The sequence below is a fragment of the Haliotis rubra genome, unplaced genomic scaffold (genome assembly GCF_003918875.1).
Source record: "Haliotis rubra isolate DU_JTF1 unplaced genomic scaffold, ASM391887v1 Scf140, whole genome shotgun sequence".
Lineage (NCBI taxonomy): Eukaryota > Metazoa > Mollusca > Gastropoda > Lepetellida > Haliotidae > Haliotis > Haliotis rubra.
Genome location: NW_025765337.1, coordinates 416,083 through 434,430, shown reverse-complemented (window position 1 = coordinate 434,430; position 18,348 = coordinate 416,083). Strand labels below are relative to the sequence as shown.

At 44.1% G+C, this 18,348-nt stretch overlaps 2 protein-coding genes across 2 annotated transcripts in view; one reads left to right on the top strand and one right to left on the bottom strand.

The window, feature by feature from the left end:
* The window catches only part of LOC124268874 (tRNA wybutosine-synthesizing protein 2/3/4-like), a 34,025-nt gene extending 23,224 nt beyond the window's left edge, over positions 1-10,801 (top strand). The window contains exons 9-12 of the mRNA XM_046703901.1: positions 5,994-6,085; positions 6,256-6,310; positions 7,965-8,062; positions 9,752-10,801. Of these exons, the coding sequence (XP_046559857.1) occupies positions 5,994-6,085; positions 6,256-6,310; positions 7,965-8,062; positions 9,752-9,981 (475 nt within the window). The 3' untranslated portion in view covers positions 9,982-10,801. The remainder of the gene's footprint in view (positions 1-5,993; positions 6,086-6,255; positions 6,311-7,964; positions 8,063-9,751) is intronic.
* A 4,434-nt stretch (positions 10,802-15,235) lies between these two features.
* Positions 15,236-18,303, bottom strand: LOC124268832 (disintegrin and metalloproteinase domain-containing protein 10-like). Its single transcript, XM_046703846.1, is given in 2 exon segments — positions 15,236-16,641; positions 16,643-18,303. Coding segments are annotated over 2 exon segments (2,550 nt in total). The 5' UTR covers positions 18,254-18,303; the 3' UTR covers positions 15,236-15,702.
* Positions 18,304-18,348: the final 45 nt, after the last annotated feature.

Here is an 18,348-nt window from a genome sequence, read left to right as displayed (position 1 = left end):
TACGCTTTTCTGCCTCCCGATCCACATGTAATATGCCCTAGTTCTACTGCTGCAGGCGCTTAATTCACGCTTGCAGTTACTGCATTAATTTATCTCATTCTGCATTTAATAAATATCATCTTTGCGCTCTTTAAGACGGCTGCAGATAGATCACGCAAACAAGGGCAAAACATGGCAGAGAGTCCAGATATTCCATCCAGTCAGCTGCTAGCGATCGACCCTCTCCCGCCTGGTGTTCTGCTAGAGACCCCGCGGCAGAGGAACGTGGGACGAGTCCGTTACTCCTCGAAGAAACGACCGCCTCCCCAGACATCCTGGCCATTGCAGACTAAGTCTAAGAGGGCTCTCATCGCCGCCTCAACGCAGATTGAGGACACCCAGGGCAGCAGACTTCCAAAGGGAAATCTACGAAGACAGCAAGAACTTTCTCAGCCGAGATCGCTCCAGCAGCAGAGTTGGGCCTCTACGATGATCAGCCGATAATCATCCCCGACTTTACGGCAGAAGAAGCGACCGGTGTCAGCGACTGTGACTTCTGCAGAGATCTCCATGCAGCCTGATGCCTCTACACCGACGCCAGACGCCATTGATGTGAACCCCATCGCAGAAAAGACGCCGACGACTTCGTCACAGATCATCCCAGAAGACATGATGCGGCAGATTATGAACATCATGGAGGACCACTACAAACTGCGCAAGCAGGGTCCGAGCCTTCGCGAAGGCTCCAACGTAGACAGCACCCCAGAGGCACCCCCCGTCAACGTAGCAGCCAAGACGATGTCACCTTCGCGAAGGAAGTCCCGCACCACCTTGACGAAGGACCTAGATGTACAGCCTTCGCGAAGGCCTTCGCGAAGGCGGGAGAGATCATCACCATCTTCGATTTCATCTCTAGATATGGACTCAGACCATCAGACATCACGGAAGCCTTCGCGAAGGTCATATCATCGATCCCCCGGACCGGACGCAAATGAAGCTTCGCGAAGGCATTCGCGAAGGACATATGATTCCAGATCTTCATCGTCTAGAAGAACATCGAGGGACTGCCGAAGAGCTTCGCGAAGCTATCAACATTCACCTCACAAGTCTCCGAGAAGATCATCCCATAGACGATCTCCACTCCGTTCATCACCAGGTCGATCACCCATCAGATCTCCACATAGAGCGGCGCACAAGTCAACTAGATCGCCACAAACCTCATCAGATATACAGACAGCTACACGCAGTCCCGAAGAGCATCTACAATTTATTAATGATGATGGTTTTGAGGATGATGGAGGAATCATATTTTCTGATGCAGAGATACGGTATTGATGGTCAATAACCTAGATCTCACATCACCATCTAAAAGTGGCAATACAGCTCAGACGATTTGATGAAGGAAGATGATCCAGATGCAATCACTCTACCCCCGACGACCCGATTGCGTGCAGTGCCACAGAATCTAGATGCAGCTTTCCAGAAAGCTACGAAAGTTCAGATACCACATCTGCCCAACTTTCAAGCCAAGAAGTTCTCCACGATAACATGGACTCCTTCTACAAGGCCCAGGACATCGATGAGAACTATAAGATCATCAGCGATGTAAAGAACAAGATTTACAAGATGGATGATCGCAAGTTGGCTCATATAGAAACCATGACGACGATGTTCTTTGGGTTAAATAGATCTAGGACGATCAATGAGACTCTTATTACTAGATTCCGGATTCCACGACGGAAGATGATAGAATGATTTATTCTGCCTTACTTATGCAAAAAGAAAGATCAGCAGTTTTTAACGGATCATCTTACATCTGTTTCAGCAGCACTGACCTTAGCTCGTCGTCAAGGCCTCCTCGCCTCCTGTAATTGGGGGGAGAACTTTACAGCCCCACTTTATACAGCCCCGTGGTCGACAACATCCATCTTTGACGGAGAAATCGACAAAGTCGCCAAGGAAGTCTCTAAGGATTCCAGGGAAGTCCTTATGATTAGATCGATGGACACACTAGCCAGCGCCATTCGGCCAGACTTCACAAAGATACTCAGGCAGATCTAAGTTCACGGGCCTACAAAGAGCAAGAGACAGGAAGATAGCCAGCTCTAGAGGTAAAGATTCTTTTCGTCGCCCATATGGCAACTATAGAGGAGGATCAGGAAGAGGCAGGACACCCAGAGGTTCCCGCAATTATAGACGCTTGAAACACAGGTTCGAACGACTGGAGTCTTCCACCCCAGCCGCTCCAGTACAACCAGCTCAAGTGGGTGGACGCTTCCAACTACACTGGGAAAACTGGGGAATACTGCAAGACCCTTTACGCCTCCAACATTCTTCAACACGGATTTCAGATCCCTCTACAGGCCAAGCCTCCGCTGACAATCAAACCCCCAAGTTCGATTTACATAAGCGCAACAACTACCAAAGAAAAGAGGCTGTTTCATCACTCCTATCCAAACAGGCCATAGAAGTAATAGATCAAGCAAACGTCGAACCAGGTTTCTACTCCCCAGTTTTCCTAGTTCCCAAGAAAAACTCCACGGAGAAATACAGACTCATCTACAACATGAGCTTTTTCAACAAGAACTATCTACGCAAAACCACCGAAGTTTTCGATGATACATTTACCTCAGTTACGCCAGATGATTCGGGTCCTATGGACTACATGGGCAGCATAGATCTACAGGATGCCTACTTGCACATCCCCATTCATCCCGATTCCAGGAAATACCTACGATTTACTCTAGAAGGGCTACATTACCAGTGGAAAGTAATTCCCATTCGAATATCATCAGCCCCTGGCTATTCACGAGGATAATCTAAACCGATTATCAAATTTCTACATCGCCAAGGGCTGCAGAGCGCTTTTACTCGACGACGGGATACAAGTAGATCAAGATCCACTCGCGCCTCAAACTACAGTTAAATTACATCATAAAGCTACTAACACAACTAGGTTGGTTAGTAAACTTACGCAAGTCGGACCTAGTACCATCGCGAAGACCTACAGTTCCTAGGTATTCGATTCATCACAAATCGCAACCGTGATTATGGTACCAGAAGACCGCTGGCTCAAGATACAACAGACCATTCCACCAGCTCTACTCTCCGCTACCACTCGCGACAATGGCAGAGCCTACTAGGTCTTCACATCAGCCCAAGACATGACTGTCACAGGCAGATTACAGTTACGCCCCTACAGGTCTCATCATCAACGACATCTCAACGATGTACAACCATTCAGTCTACCCGAAACATCTCAGACCACATCTACTATGGTGGACCAAGAAATCGAATGTCTGCGAAGGGATTTGTTTAGCAGAGCAGGAATACAAAACCCATCTGTATGTAGACGCTGTTACGTCCTCCAAGGTTGGGGAGCTCATCTCACCAACCACACGATATCAGGGTTATGGAATCAGCAAGAATGCAAACTCCATATAAACAGTCTAGAAATGAAAGCTGTAATCAACGCTTATTCTACATTGGAGCACATTTCTACAAAATGCGGCGTCTAATGATCCATACAGACAATTCGACAGTGGCGTTCTACATAAACAAGCAAGGCTCAACGAGATCGATGAACCTTTTGAACCTAAGCTTTCAACTGTTCGATTTAATACAAGATCTAAATCTACATGTCAGAGCAGTGCACATTCCCGAGCCAGAAATATACTAGCAGACGCCTCTCGGCCTCATCTACCATCACCGACAGAGTGGATGATCAACAGGAAATTTTGCACAGATAATCAAGCAATTAGGAGCCGCTTAATAGACCTATTCGCCACGCCGATTCAACAATCAGCTACCGACATTCGTGGTCACCAGTCCCAGACCCCAAGCTTGGGCAACGGATTTAAGTCTATCATGGAAGGCCTCATGCGCGACGCTTTCCGCCGCCAGCAATAATACCTCAAGTATTACAGAAAATCAGACAAACACAGAGCCTACAACTCACTTTGGTCGCCTCTACTGGTCGGCCAGAACGTGGTTTCCCATACTAATTCAAGAAATCGGTCAACCAACACTGGAGCTACCCAAGCGCGAAACCTGTTAATTCATCCTCACACCAAACAAGTGCACGGAAACCCAGCAATGTTCCAACTACACGTATGGACTGTATACAAATGTGTTTAAACAAGAGAGGATATTCTGCCAGGGCGGCAAAAGCAGTCACGCTTGCCTTTACGCTACTCAACTCGTGAACTTGTACGACGACAAGTGGCACAGTTTCAAAAATTATGCAACAAAGAAAGGGTTTACAGCAAGAGAGGCTTCACAACCTCAAGTGGCAGACTATTTGTGTTACCTACGCCAAAACAAACATTTAAAAGGTTCAACGATATCAACATATCTTGCCGCTTTAGCTCTGTAATCACCATGAGAACGGGTGTCAAATTGACAAGATCTCCAGAGTTACTGGCCTTACTACGAAGCCCGATTGGAGGACCAAAAGCGGAAGTTCCACTTCCAGCTTGGGATCTGAATGTAGTGTTACAACACCTCACGAAAGTGAGGTCTATGAACCTTTGGAATCGACAAACTTTGAATTTCTCTCACAGAAAACATTGTTTCTGCTATCGCTAGCCACAGCAGCAAGAATGTCTGAAATTCACGCTTCTGGATTACGAGAGGATACAGTTTGATGACAATCATAACACAGCGCACTCGGATTAAGATGGGATTTCATCGCGAAAAATCAACTGCCAGGTCAACCAGACAGATTATTCCACATCCCGGGCGCTTATCCTCTATTCTCGGATCACAAGATACACAAGACCTATCACTGTGTCCGTAAGAGCTTCAAAGTTTATTTTACGACGATCCAAAACAAGGAGAAGATTTCTCAAACGCTTATTCATCCCATTATCGCCACTTAATCAAACAGAAGTGTCACGGACCACAATATCTATTTGATAAGGACTGTCATTCTCTCCGTGCCTACAAGGCAGCAGGCTTGGACCCACCAACAGCATCAAATCCACATGAGATCAGGGCACTGGCCTCTACCCCTCGCCTCTACACGGTAACTGTTCCTTGAACACTCCATTATGGAAGGATGCTATTGGAAATCTAACATGGTATTTGCTAATCACTACCTAAGAGACATCACTACAGAAGATGTCTCTGGCATTCACCATTTCGACCACTGGTCCTCGCTCAGCAACTGACAGTCCCTCGTGAGAGGGCTTAAAATATTATCCTCACAAGATTAATATGTATTTTATACATACTCATCTAGCTTATAACTCTAATGGAGTTTTAGGGCTATGTATATATGTTCAGCTTAAGTATTCAACCTTAAGCATATACTTGATATAGTCAATTTCAGTGCCTCTATCAGAGTCACCTATATATATATATATATAATTTATATGTATTGTTCAATATATTCATAATGTAATTCCCTTTAATGGCTTTATATAACCTATGGTTTTCTTTATACAGGAAACATCCTAAATCTAAGCCTTCATGAAGTTCTGTAGGGGATATTACAGTAGTATATCTATACAAAATCACTAATTATAAATCCAAAGTATTCTGTTACCCACCTCCGCCTCCGTAGGATGCTACAAGTAAAGAGCATGAGTCAGGATAAGGAAAAATATGTAATTTTTAGAGTAAAATTGATATTTTATACTTATCCTGACTCATGAGGTTAGCCCTCCCATCCTCCCCACATAACACTTTGGATTTCCCTGTAAATTCAAGTGTTGGGCTCGCTAAATCAGGAGAGAGTGGAGCACATGGCCAGAGGGTGGCGACACCTTTCCCGCCAGGGGAAACAAAGGGGAGCAACTCGTGGTGAGTACCAATTAGTGATTTTATTTTGAAGGGAGCTTCAAATAAGGAGATACAAGTGTTCCACTATGTTCGCAAGAAGAAGAAGACAAGCAAAAGAGCATGAGTCAGGATAAGTATAAAATATCAATTTTACTCTAAAAATTACATTTTGTTTATTAACATAATGTAATATATTAATCTGATGTACTGTGTACTTGTCTTGTATGTAGACATTCTGCCACACTCATCAAGGACCAACTGGTTGTGTTTGGAGGATGGGATGCCCCAATCTGCTTCAATGACTTGTATATCCTGGACATGGGTGAGTTGATCTGTACGTCCTTCATGATGGTGTTTGTACGTCCTTCATGATGGTGTTTGTACATCCTTTTTATGGGGCATGAAGTGAGGGTCAAATCAGAGGAAAATGTATTTTGTTCCATGCCACTAAGTCCGCCTTGATGCCCAGCTGACATTTGACCTTGGTTTCAGGTACTGTTGATTGGTCCAAACCAGAGGTCAAAGGCATGCCACCAAAAGCACGGAGGTGAGACTCTTTGATGACATTGTACTGTATGTAACTAACTGAAAGGTCAAGTTCTGAATGTAATTGTTTTTAAGCCAAAGCATACTTATACTGTGGATGGTTACACTGTGGGTGAATTGTTGCACCATGTGGGTGGATTTTTGCACCGTGTTGGTAGCAGGTCAGACATCAGTTACTGTCTTGGTAGCAGGTCAGATATTAGTTCCTGTCTTGGGAGCAGGACAGATGTTAGTTACTGTCTTGGTAGCAAGTCAGACATCAGTTACTGTCTTGATAGCAGGTCAGACATCAGTTACTGTCTTGGTAGCAGGCCAGACATCAGTTACTGTCTTGGTAGCATGTCAGACATCAGTTACTGTCTTGGTAGCATGTCAGACATCAGTTACTGTCTTGGTAGCATGTCAGACATCAGTTACTGTCTTGGTAGCAGGTCAGACATCAGTTACTGTCTTGGTAGCAGGCCAGACATCAGTTACTGTCTTGGTAGCAGGTCAGACATCAGTTACTGTCTTGGTAGCAGGTCAGACATCAGTTACTGTCTTGGTGACAGGTCAGACATCAGTTACTGTCTTGGTAGCATGTCAGACATCAGTTACTGTCTTGGTAGCGGGTCAGACATCTGTTGCTGTCTTGGTAGCAGGTCAGACATTTGTTGCTGTGTTAGACATGAGTGCACATTTGTGCAACAAAGCAGAGTGACTGGTGCCTTGTGTAACTGGTAAGGCTTCAGCATGTAGATACTGACCAAGGTTTGGTATCATCTTGTGTTACTGGTAAGGCTTCAGCATGTAGATACTGACCAAGGTTTGGTATCACCTCATGTAACTGGTAAGGCTTCAGCATGTAGATACTGACCAAGGTTTGGTATCACCTTGTGTAACTGGTAAGTCTTCAGCATGTAGATACTGACCAAGGTTTGGTATCACCTCGTGTAACTGGTAAGGTTTTAGCATGTAGATACTGACCAAGGTTTGGTATCACCTTGTGTAACTGGTAAGGCTTCAGCATGTAGATACTGACCAAGGTTTGGTATCACCTCGTGTAACTGGTAAGGCTTCAGCATGTAGATACTGACCATGGTTTGGTATCACCTTGTGTAACTGGTAAGGCTTCAGCATGTAGATACTGACCAAGGTTTGGTATCACCTTGTGTAACTGGTAAGGCTTCAGCATGTAGATACTGACCAAGGTTTGGTATCACCTTGTGTAACTGGTAAGGCTTCAGCATGTAGATACTGACCAAGGTTTGGTATCACCTTGTGTAACTGGTAAGGCTTCAGCATGTAGATACTGACCAAGGTTTGGTATCACCCTCGTGTAACTGGTAAGGCTTCAGCATGTAGATACTGACCAAGGTTTGGTATCACCTTGTGTAACTGGTAAGGCTTCAGCATGTAGATACTGACCAAGGTTTGGTATCACCTCGTGTAACTGGTAAGGCTTCAGCATGTAGATACTGACCAAGGTTTGGTATCACCTTGTGTAACTGGTAAGGCTTCAGCATGTAGATACTGACCAAGGTTTGGTATCACCTCGTGTAACTGGTAAGGCTTCAGCATGTAGATACTGACCAAGGTTTGGTATCACCTTGTGTTCTGTGGTCTCCACATGTCAGTCATGTCTCTTTATGAATGGTGTGGGGTTGTGTTTCCAGTTGGCATGCTTCCTGCGCCCTCAGCAACAACCGCATCCTCATTCATGGCGGCTATGATGGCAACAACGCCCTGGACGACACCCACATTTTCAACTTAGGTAAGATCTCAGTACAGTCATTTTTCCATCCAGCATATCTTTACTGTACTATTGTACTATTTACTTTATGTTGGTATATTTCCCTTGTTTTATCCAAAGTACTTTGGTCCCAGATCATCACTAGTTCTGTCTCCGGGGATTGTTGACAGATATACTGAACATCATTGAAAACGCACCAGTCTAAAATTGTCCATATTTTTGTCAAGATGGATTTCAGCATGACAATGATCAATGAATATAACTAACATAAAGTCGAAGGGCACGTCCAGTTGAAAAATGCTTTAGAAACAAATTCCTGTCCACAGTATGACTCTTTATTCCAAAATGCATCAACATGCGGCCCCGCCATGAAGAAAGCGCGAATTTCATTCTGAAATCATAGTGACTGTGACATTAAAAGCAGGTGTACGAGAACTGATTCTCATTGCTTCACTAATCGAGATGCCGAGGTTAACACCTCACAAGAGAGAATGTGCACTTGGCATGATTCAGGTTGGCACCAGCAGCAGGAATATTGCTCGACAACTTGGACTTGGCCACTCCACCATTGTTAGGCTTCATAGACATCAGTAGACAGGCAGCACCCGTGACCTTCAATGACCTTGGCAGCAACGTGTTACAACGCTCCATCAGGATCGCCATATTGACCTTGTCCATATCAGTGATTGAAAAATGCCGACTGCCAGGACTGCTGCACTAGTTCAAGGTTGACTTGGGGGTCATCAGCGCTGACTCCATGCGACGCCATCTACACGCTACAGGGCTCCATGCTCGACATCCTTACGTTGGACCAATTCTGACTGACAGACACTATAATGAGCGTATACAATGGGCTAGCAGGCATTTTCAGTAAAGGTTGCAACAATGGCATAGTGTGGTAGTCACTGACGAGTCACGTCTTCATCTACGTAACGCTGACGGCCAATTACGTGTTTGGCGTAGACGTGGTGAACGTTATGCTGCTGTGTGTGGTTTCAGACAGACCTTTGGGTGGTGGGAGTGTCATGGTCTGGAGTGGGATAAATTACAATCACAGGACTGCCTTCCTGTCTGTCAAGGGAGAGTTAATGCCCTTTATTACCGTGAGAAGATTCTTCAGAATCACATCGTATCTGTCTTCAATCACCACCAAGATGTCCATATTTTTCAACAGGACAACGCACGGGCACACACAACATGACTTTCCATGCAGTATCTAGCCCAGCAACACATCCAGGTCATTCATTGGCCAGCACAGTCGCCAGATGTATCCCCCATGGAGCACTTGTGGGACGAAATTGGTCAAAGTCTTTTGCGGCGACAACAGATGCGAAACATCCGGGAACTTGAGGCTGCACTACTGCAGAAGATGGAATACCATCCTCAAGTACTCTGTTCGGACGCTTTTTGACCCAATGAGAAAACGTTGAACTGCATGTGTCACTGCAAATGGCGGTCACACGCGATATTGACTTTTCGATTTGACCCCACGTGTGTTTGATCCTTTCTGGCTGTGGAACATTTCAATGAATGAGCGTCTTTTCAGTGTTGTTGTTTTTGTCAGTCGTCCATCTGTTATTATCCACTCAAAAAATATCAATTCCTTACACGTGCTTTTAATAATCTGAACTTTTATAAGTGGTGCGTTTTCAATGATGTTCAGTATATATTTGAATGTATCTTGAGCTGCCACTTGAATCCTACTTTCAGACGAGAGGAGCTGGAGCTGTATCTGTGTGGAGGGCGCGCCCACTGCCAGGGCCGGCCACCTTTCCATCTGTCTGCCTTACAGCCACGAGAATCAGGAGGAGGACGAAGTCATCATCTTCGGGGGAGGAGACAATGACGGCACATTCTTTAACGATCTATTCAGCCTATGCATCCCCTTCAAGCCGGTCCTGGAGGATGTGGTGGTGGAGCTGAAGGGAGGGAAGGCTTGATGGTGAGACAGTCAGAAGCTGAACAGCAACGCTGGCTGTACATACTCTCATCACAGCCATTCCTCCTCTACTTGCCCTGCCCCCTCTACTTGCCCCTCCCCCTCTACTTGCCCTGCCCCCTTCCCTCGACTACCACATTGTGGTGATGTATATTTCCCCCTGACTACAGTGTGCAAGGCAGCATGGACCTAAAGCAGCTTCCATGAAGCCTGTCAGTGGACACTTCTGTGGCAACAGATTTAACAATTAATGGTGTGTACAACGAAACTTTGCTTCATATAAGCACTGATTAGTATGGATTTAGGAAAAATATAGTCGTGTTTATCAACAGCAGAATCAAGACGTTCTTCACAACTCTTGTAATTCTAGCAGTCGTGTTGGGGCTGTTGGGTGTGTTATCAAGTGCACTCTTGTAATTCTAGCATTCGTGTTGGGGCTGTTGGGTGTGTTATCAAGTGCAAATGATTTTTTAGCAGATGTTTTCCTGCAATTGTTAGCCAAGCCCAATCATCCCTTCTGGACAGTGCTATGTACTCTGTTTATATGTAGGCACTCATAAATAATATAAGCGTGTGTATATATACATTTGTTTTACTCTAACAGTTTTACTGTCCATTGTTTTAGGTCTTTGTATCATCATAGAGATCTGGAAATGTAATAGAAAATCTTAAAAACGTGGACAAACTTTTATTGTTTCTAATTTTACTGTTCATGGGTGTTTTTAATGGTATTGATTCATATGTAAATACCTCATTTTCACTGAATTTGTGTTTTAAATCATTTGATTGTCTTTTTATGATGAATAAACGTTTTAGTGCAATTAAGTTTCTTTCTCAAAGTTGTATTGTGTGAATTGATGAAACTGAAGTCCAAGTCAAGGCCACAATCAGACCATGTTCCAGATATTGACACTGTCTCAGTATTGGGGTTGTAAATAGTGACACTGACAGTGTCAAAGTAGTTTTCACAAATACAGATACTGTCTCTATATGGTCCTCACAGATACAGATACTCTCTCTATATGGTCCTCACAGATACAGATACTGTATCTATATGGTCCTCACAGATACACACTATATGGTCCTCACAAATACAGATACTGTCTCTATATGGTCCTCACAGATACAGATACTCTCTCTATATGGTCCTCACAGATACACACTATGTGGTCCTCACAGATACAGATACTGTCTCTATATGGTCCTCACTGATACAGATACTGTCTCTATATGGTCCTCACAGATACAGATACTGTCTCTATATGGTCCTTACAGATACTGTCTCTATATGGTCCTCACAGATACACACTATGTGGTCCTCACAGATACAGATACTCTCTCTATATGGTCCTCAGAGATACACACTATGTGGTCCTCACAGATACATTTACTGTCTCTATATGGTCCTCACAGATACAGATACTCTCTCTATATGGTCCTCACAGATACAGATACTGTCTCTATATGGTCCTCACAGATACACACTATGTGGTCCTTACAGATACAGATACTGTCTCTATATGGTCCTCACAGATACACACTATGTGGTCCTCACAAATACAGATACTGTCTCTATATGGTCCATACAAATACAGATACTGTCTCTATATGGTCCTCACAGATACACACTACGTGGTCCTCACAAATACAGATACTGTCTCTATATGGTCCTCACAGATACACACTATGTGGTCCTTACAAATACAGATACTGTCTCTATATGGTCCTTACAAATACAGATACTGTCTCTATATGGTCCTCACAGATACACACTACGTGGTCCTCACAAATACAGATACTGTCTCTATATGGTCCTCACAGATACACACTATGTGGTCCTTACAAATACAGATACTGTCTCTATATGGTCCTTACAAATACAGATACTGTCTCTATATGGTCCTCACAGATACACACTACGTGGTCCTCACAAATACAGATACTGTCTCTATATGGTCCTCACAGATACACACTATGTGGTCCTTACAGATACAGATACTATCTCTATATGGTCCTCACAGATACACACTATGTGGTCCTCACAAATACAGATACTGTCTCTATATGGTCCTTACAAATACAGACATGGTTTCTCTGCCAGTGGACACACAATACTGACATGGTGTCTCAGAAAGGAGCCCAGCAATGCTTACATGGTGTAGACATGTGGCGTTCATCAATACTGTTCTAAATACTGATGCATTCCATTCACAGTTTGAAACCCAGACTGTCCAACTTAGGATTTTCTATGAAATACATTTTGACCAGCGCTATGAATGCTTTGTCTTATCATTATTGCTCATTTTAGGTTGTCACTTTAGCACTCAGTATCTTACTGGCTCAAAATATCCTTGCAAAACGGTTTTAAAGTGAGATCTGCTAAGACCTGCTTTTGACTGTCTAAAATTCAGCCCATTTTCTCAGGAAAAATCCATGACCTGACTTCTGTCATCAAGTTCATTTTACGCTGTAACTAAATTTACCATATCGTTTCACCATTATTTACCTCAAGTTTTACTCCAGTTTTTTCCCTCAATGAAGGTTTATTGTAAGCACCATGTATTTATAAGAAATAGTCTTAATGGAACGGTCAGTATTTCATACATGAAAAAGCACTGACAGTCAAGTGTCATGGCATGTTCACCGTCTGTCCAGTTTCCTAATGAGGCTTTTCTATATTCAACATCTTTCAATCTTTGGTGTCTGAAAATGTGCTCATAGGATTCTTGTCTGATTTATACATGGCTAACAGCTGTGTACTGTCACCAATAGACATTATGAATAACATATAATTGTATTTTGCATATTCTGATTTTTGATCCAGCTAAAATGTCATTGTTTGCTCCTATGAAAACGGTGGAAGGTATATGTACACCGCAATCTGGCTGTGCCCATTATTACTCCAGCATACTGTCAACTCACTGCAATCTGGCTGTGCCCTTTATTACTCCGGGATACTGTCAACTCACTGCAATCTGGCTGTGCCCTTTATTACTCCGGGATACTATCAACTCACTGCAATCTGGCTGTGCCCTTTATTACTCCAGCATACTGTCAACTCACTGCAATCTGGCTGTGCCCTTTATTACTCCGGGATACTGTCAACTCACTGCAATCTGGCTGTGCCCATTATTACTCCGGCATACTGTCAACTCACTGCAATCTCACTGCAATCTGGCTGTGCCCTTGATTACTCCGGCATACTGTCAACTCACTGCAATCTGGCTGTGCCCTTTATTACTCCGGGATACTGTCAACTCACTGCAATCTGGCTGTGCCCTTTATTACTCCGGCATACTGTCAACTCACTGCAATCTCACTGCAATCTGGCTGTGCCCTTGATTACTCCGCATACTGTCAACTCACTGCAATCTGGCTGTGCCCTTGATTACTCCGGCATACTGTCAACTCACTGCAATCAGGCTGTGCCCTTTATTACTCCGGGATACTGTCAACTCACTGCAATCTGGCTGTGCCCTTTATTACTCCGGGATACTGTCAACTCACTGCAATCTGGCTGTGCCCTATATTACTCGGGATACTGTCAACTCACTGCAATCTGGCTGTGCCCTTTATTACTCCGGGATACTGTCAACTCACTGCAATCTGGCTGTGCCCTTTATTACTCCAGCATACTGTCAACTCACTGCAATCTGGCTGTGCCCTTTATTACTCCAGCATACTGTCAACTCACTGCAATCTGGCTGTGCCCTTTATTACTCACCAGCATACTGTCAACTCACTGCAATCTGGCTGTGCCCTTTATTACTCCTCGCATACTGTCAACTCACTGCAATCTGGCTGTGCCCTTTATTACTCCGGGATACTGTCAACTCACTGCAATCTGCAATCTGGCTGTGGCCCTTTATTACTCCAGCATACTGTCAACTCACTGCAATCTGGCTGTGCCCTTTATTACTCCAGCATACTGTCAACTCACTGCAATCTGGCTGTGCCCTTTATTACTCCAGCATACTGTCAACTCACTGCAATCTGGCTGTGCCCTTTATTACTCCAGCATACTGTCAACTCACTGCAATCTGGCTGTGCCCTTTATTACTCCAGCATACTGTCAACTCACTGCAATCTCACTGCAATCTGGCTGTGCCCTTGATTACTCCGGCATACTGTCCACTCACTGCAATCTGGCTGTGCCCTTGATTACTCCGGCATACTGTCAACTCACTGCAATCAGGCTGTGCCCTTTATTACTCCGGGATACTGTCAACTCACTGCAATCTGGCTGTGCCCTTTATTACTCCGGGATACTGTCAACTCACTGCAATCTGGCTGTGCCCTTTATTACTCCGGGATACTGTCAACTCACTGCAATCTGGCTGTGCCCTTTATTACTCCAGCATACTGTCAACTCACTGCAATCTGGCTGTGCCCTTTATTATCTGGCTGTGCCCCTTATACTCAGCATACTGTCAACTCACTGCAATCTGGCTGTGCCCTTTATTACTCCGGCATACTGTCAACTCACTGCAATCTGGCTGTGCCCTTGATTACTCCGGCATACTGTCCACTCACTGCAATCTGGCTGTGCCCTTGATTACTCCGGCATACTGTCAACTCACTGCAATCAGGCTGTGCCCTTTATTACCCTCGGGATACTGTCAACTCACTGCAATCTGGCTGTGCCCTTTATTACTCCGGGATACTGTCAACTCACTGCAATCTGGCTGTGCCCTTTATTACTCCGGGATACTGTCAACTCACTGCAATCTGGCTGTGCCCTTTATTACTCCGGGATACTGTCAACTCACTGCAATCTGGCTGTGCCCTTTATTACTCCGGGATACTGTCAACTCACTGCAATCTGGCTGTGCCCTTTATTACTCCGGGATACTGTCAACTCACTGCAATCTGGCTGTGCCCTTTATTACTCCGGGATACTGTCAACTCACTGCAATCTGGCTGTGCCCTTTATTACTCCGGGATACTGTCAACTCACTGCAATCTGGCTGTGCCCTTTATTACTCCAGCATACTGTCAACTCACTGCAATCTGGCTGTGCCCTTTATTACTCCGGGATACTGTCAACTCATCAAAATATCCCCATGTCTTTTGTTTTGTCTATACTACAAGCTTCACAATCCATTTGTTTATAAAGCAGGCTTCACTTGTTAAGGCTTCTATCTAGATATCCTGTGTTGTTAACTGGCTTCCCCATCCTGTTGCAGTCCTGATCCTACACCAAAACGCTTTAATAAAAAAGTTTTTCATCTATAGACAGTAAGCCTTCCTTACTGAGGACTTAAACTTGCCATTGACACTTTTAATACAAGGAAAACATTTATTTTCTGATATACATAACAAGCAACAGAAACTCACTTAGAGATTTTCTGAACAGTACAACCATGGCTAGCACAGGAACTAACCGCATTCATGCCAACATTACATCTAATTGATCAAATGAAACAGGCTTCCATCCACCCAAGGCTGAGGCGACATACCTTTATAGAAACAGTATATATACATTTCCCATTTTAGTATAAAATGATTTCTTCAGGAGTGACCAAGCCCCAGCTAGTCTCACATCATCCTTGTTCCCATTCCCTGATGTAGATTTGCAATTATTGTAGCACCACGAATGCTGGAACATGGCCCTTAACAGTTAACACTGTCTTCTTCAACATGGTCCCAACTCTCAATTCATTTGAGTCTGAAAGCACACCCCTTTTAAATATAGTTGTTTTGCTCTTAAGACGACAGTTGTTCAGGCAGACACTGATTGTTTTGGTGTAAGTGGTGTGAGAGATTTGTCCTCCACTAAAGGCAGAGTTACACTAAACCTTTGCATTGGAAAGTTCCTCACAAGCAACATTTTAACAGCAAAATCTTCTGAGGAACTGGACATGGCTGTCTTAATGAGTAGAGATATCGGGGCTGTAGGGAAGAATACTGTCAGCCTGGCGACTGCCTCGGTCAAACACTTCTGCTGCTTTGGCAAGTGACTAGATACACTCTCAAACGCTGCTTCACAGTCCTCCAGCTTGTCTTCAAACATGGTCTTGATTTGTTCAACCTGAGCTAGTACAGATGATAGTTTGCCAATTCTCAATGCCTCTGTGTGTTCATCTGCTTTGGGTTTGAAAAACAGAGATACAATGACAGCAAGAGCTGTAGCTATAAGAATGCCCATGACTATGTAATACCAATATTTACTGAACCAGATGCCAACATTCACAACAGTTTCCTCACCAAACAGTTTACTCAAGTCGTCATAGATACTGGTATCATTTAGAATACACTGACCAGCTTCATCACAGAATCCTTCATAGTTGAAACAAGGATCCCCTTTATGGCGGAACAGATGGGTCTTGTCACTCTGATAAGAGCTGATGGGGGAGCAATTGCAGCTGCTGATGTTGGTTGCGATGCAGCAGACATAACACGCATCTTGGAGTTTTCGGGAACATTGGCATTCCTGGAGACCAAGAGACTCACAAACACTGCCCTGGCATCTTCCTCCCCTGCACAGCCTCCGTCCTGCGTCACACAGTGTTCCATCTGGGTGAAGAGCAGGGGTTGGGCAGGTATCATTGCCAGGCTGACAGGTGGCTGCCAGCAAACACTCTGTGGCGTGTTGACACACAGTACTACTGGAGGAACTGACATATTTACATCTTGTGGTGCAGCAGGGGGACACCTTGGGGGGAACATTGAAAGCCCCAGGATTTTCGTATGCTGCACGGAGGATCAGATATAAAGACTGATGGGTGCTCAGGAGTACAGCATGGATCAATGTCCTGACAAACATCATCTGACACTCCACAGTCACACTCCTCCCCTCCCTCAACAAGGGTGTTGCCACAAACTGGACCAACATCAATCTTGAAACAACTCGCACTTTTCTTCACTAACACAGGGTAGATACTGTTGATGCTGCATGAAGACAAGCGTCGGTGGTTGGCAAGACTACCATCACTTGTGTAGGGGTACATTAAATAGTTGCCAAAATACCCACCAGGAGAACAAGATGAGTTTTCTTTAGGATCATGGCTGCTGCCAAAGCTATGTCCAAATTCATGGGCAAGGATCAAACCTGTTGAGTAGGAGGAAATCGCATTGCCATGACTGAACTGTGTGACCAGTACTGTGTTAAAGCTGTAGTATTTCTGATCTGGTCGATACCAAAGTCTCCTTTGGCATATTCCACCTGCAGCTCCATTTACATTGGAACTACCAACCCAAGCAAGTCCAACAATATTATCCTCAAAGTTTCTGTAAGCATATGCTACACCTAAACAATAATTACTGAAGTCATATTCAGAGAATTTGTCAAGGTACGTGTACACGTCTATATTTTCATCCTTCATCCTATAATTCTGGTAGTCTTTGTAAATGGTGATATTTCCTATTTTGAAGCCGATGTTGTCCCCACTTCCATCACCATCAAAGTCGGTCTGTCGAAATATCAGGTCAGCCTCAGCCAAACTGACAGCCATTTCAGCAATTGTTTTTCTGACATCACCTTTACCAACATGTTGAAAATACAGGTGATCTGCCACAAGTTTAATTACACAGTTTCCCTTTGGTGATGTCGAACTTCTTTCAGTGCGTCTGCCATGCCGATCATGTTTAATGGCATATTGGATGTTTTCAGGCATGGTCTTGTATATAAAATCTCTGTACTTTCTTAATCTCAAGTCACAGATGTCAGTTTCTGACATTACTTTGGACATTTTGGGGTTGAGCCATCGATAAACGCGACATTTATCCAGGGTATGGTGCATAAATCCATACGTAGAGTACAAGACATTGTCATTGTTATCAAGATCACACTCAAGTGAGTAGGAAATGTTGTCTTTTTGAATGAATACTTCAAATTCCCTTCCAACAAGTTTTCCATATGATCTATATGCTGGAGATGTGTATGCTTGTGAAGGTAAGCCCACATATATTATCGGTAAGTAATTCGTCATGGCAATTATTTCTACTGGCTGCTCACTCCCCACCTGCAACTGCACGTCTTTATGAAATATTGAATATCTTCTCAGAAGTAGATGAAACGTCACACCAAAACTCCTGAAATATAGTTTCCGCACATAGGTGTGGCTATCATCATGTTTGGAACGAATGACGCTGATCAACACTTTCTCCACTTCTTGCACCTGATCAAATGCTTTCTTTACTTGGGGCTGTATATTTACAGACGCTCTTGCTGTAAGACACGAGTTGCTCGTCTGTTCAAAGTCTGTTGTCGTGCAAATAATCTGACAAATCACAGAAATCACAAATAAAACGGTTGGGAGGCACGCCATCATAAGAAAGAGCTAAATCTATATAATTTGGTTCACAATTTGAACATCGCGCCTCTTCTTACTTTGAGCGGAAGAACTTGACTCGTGTCTTACGTTAC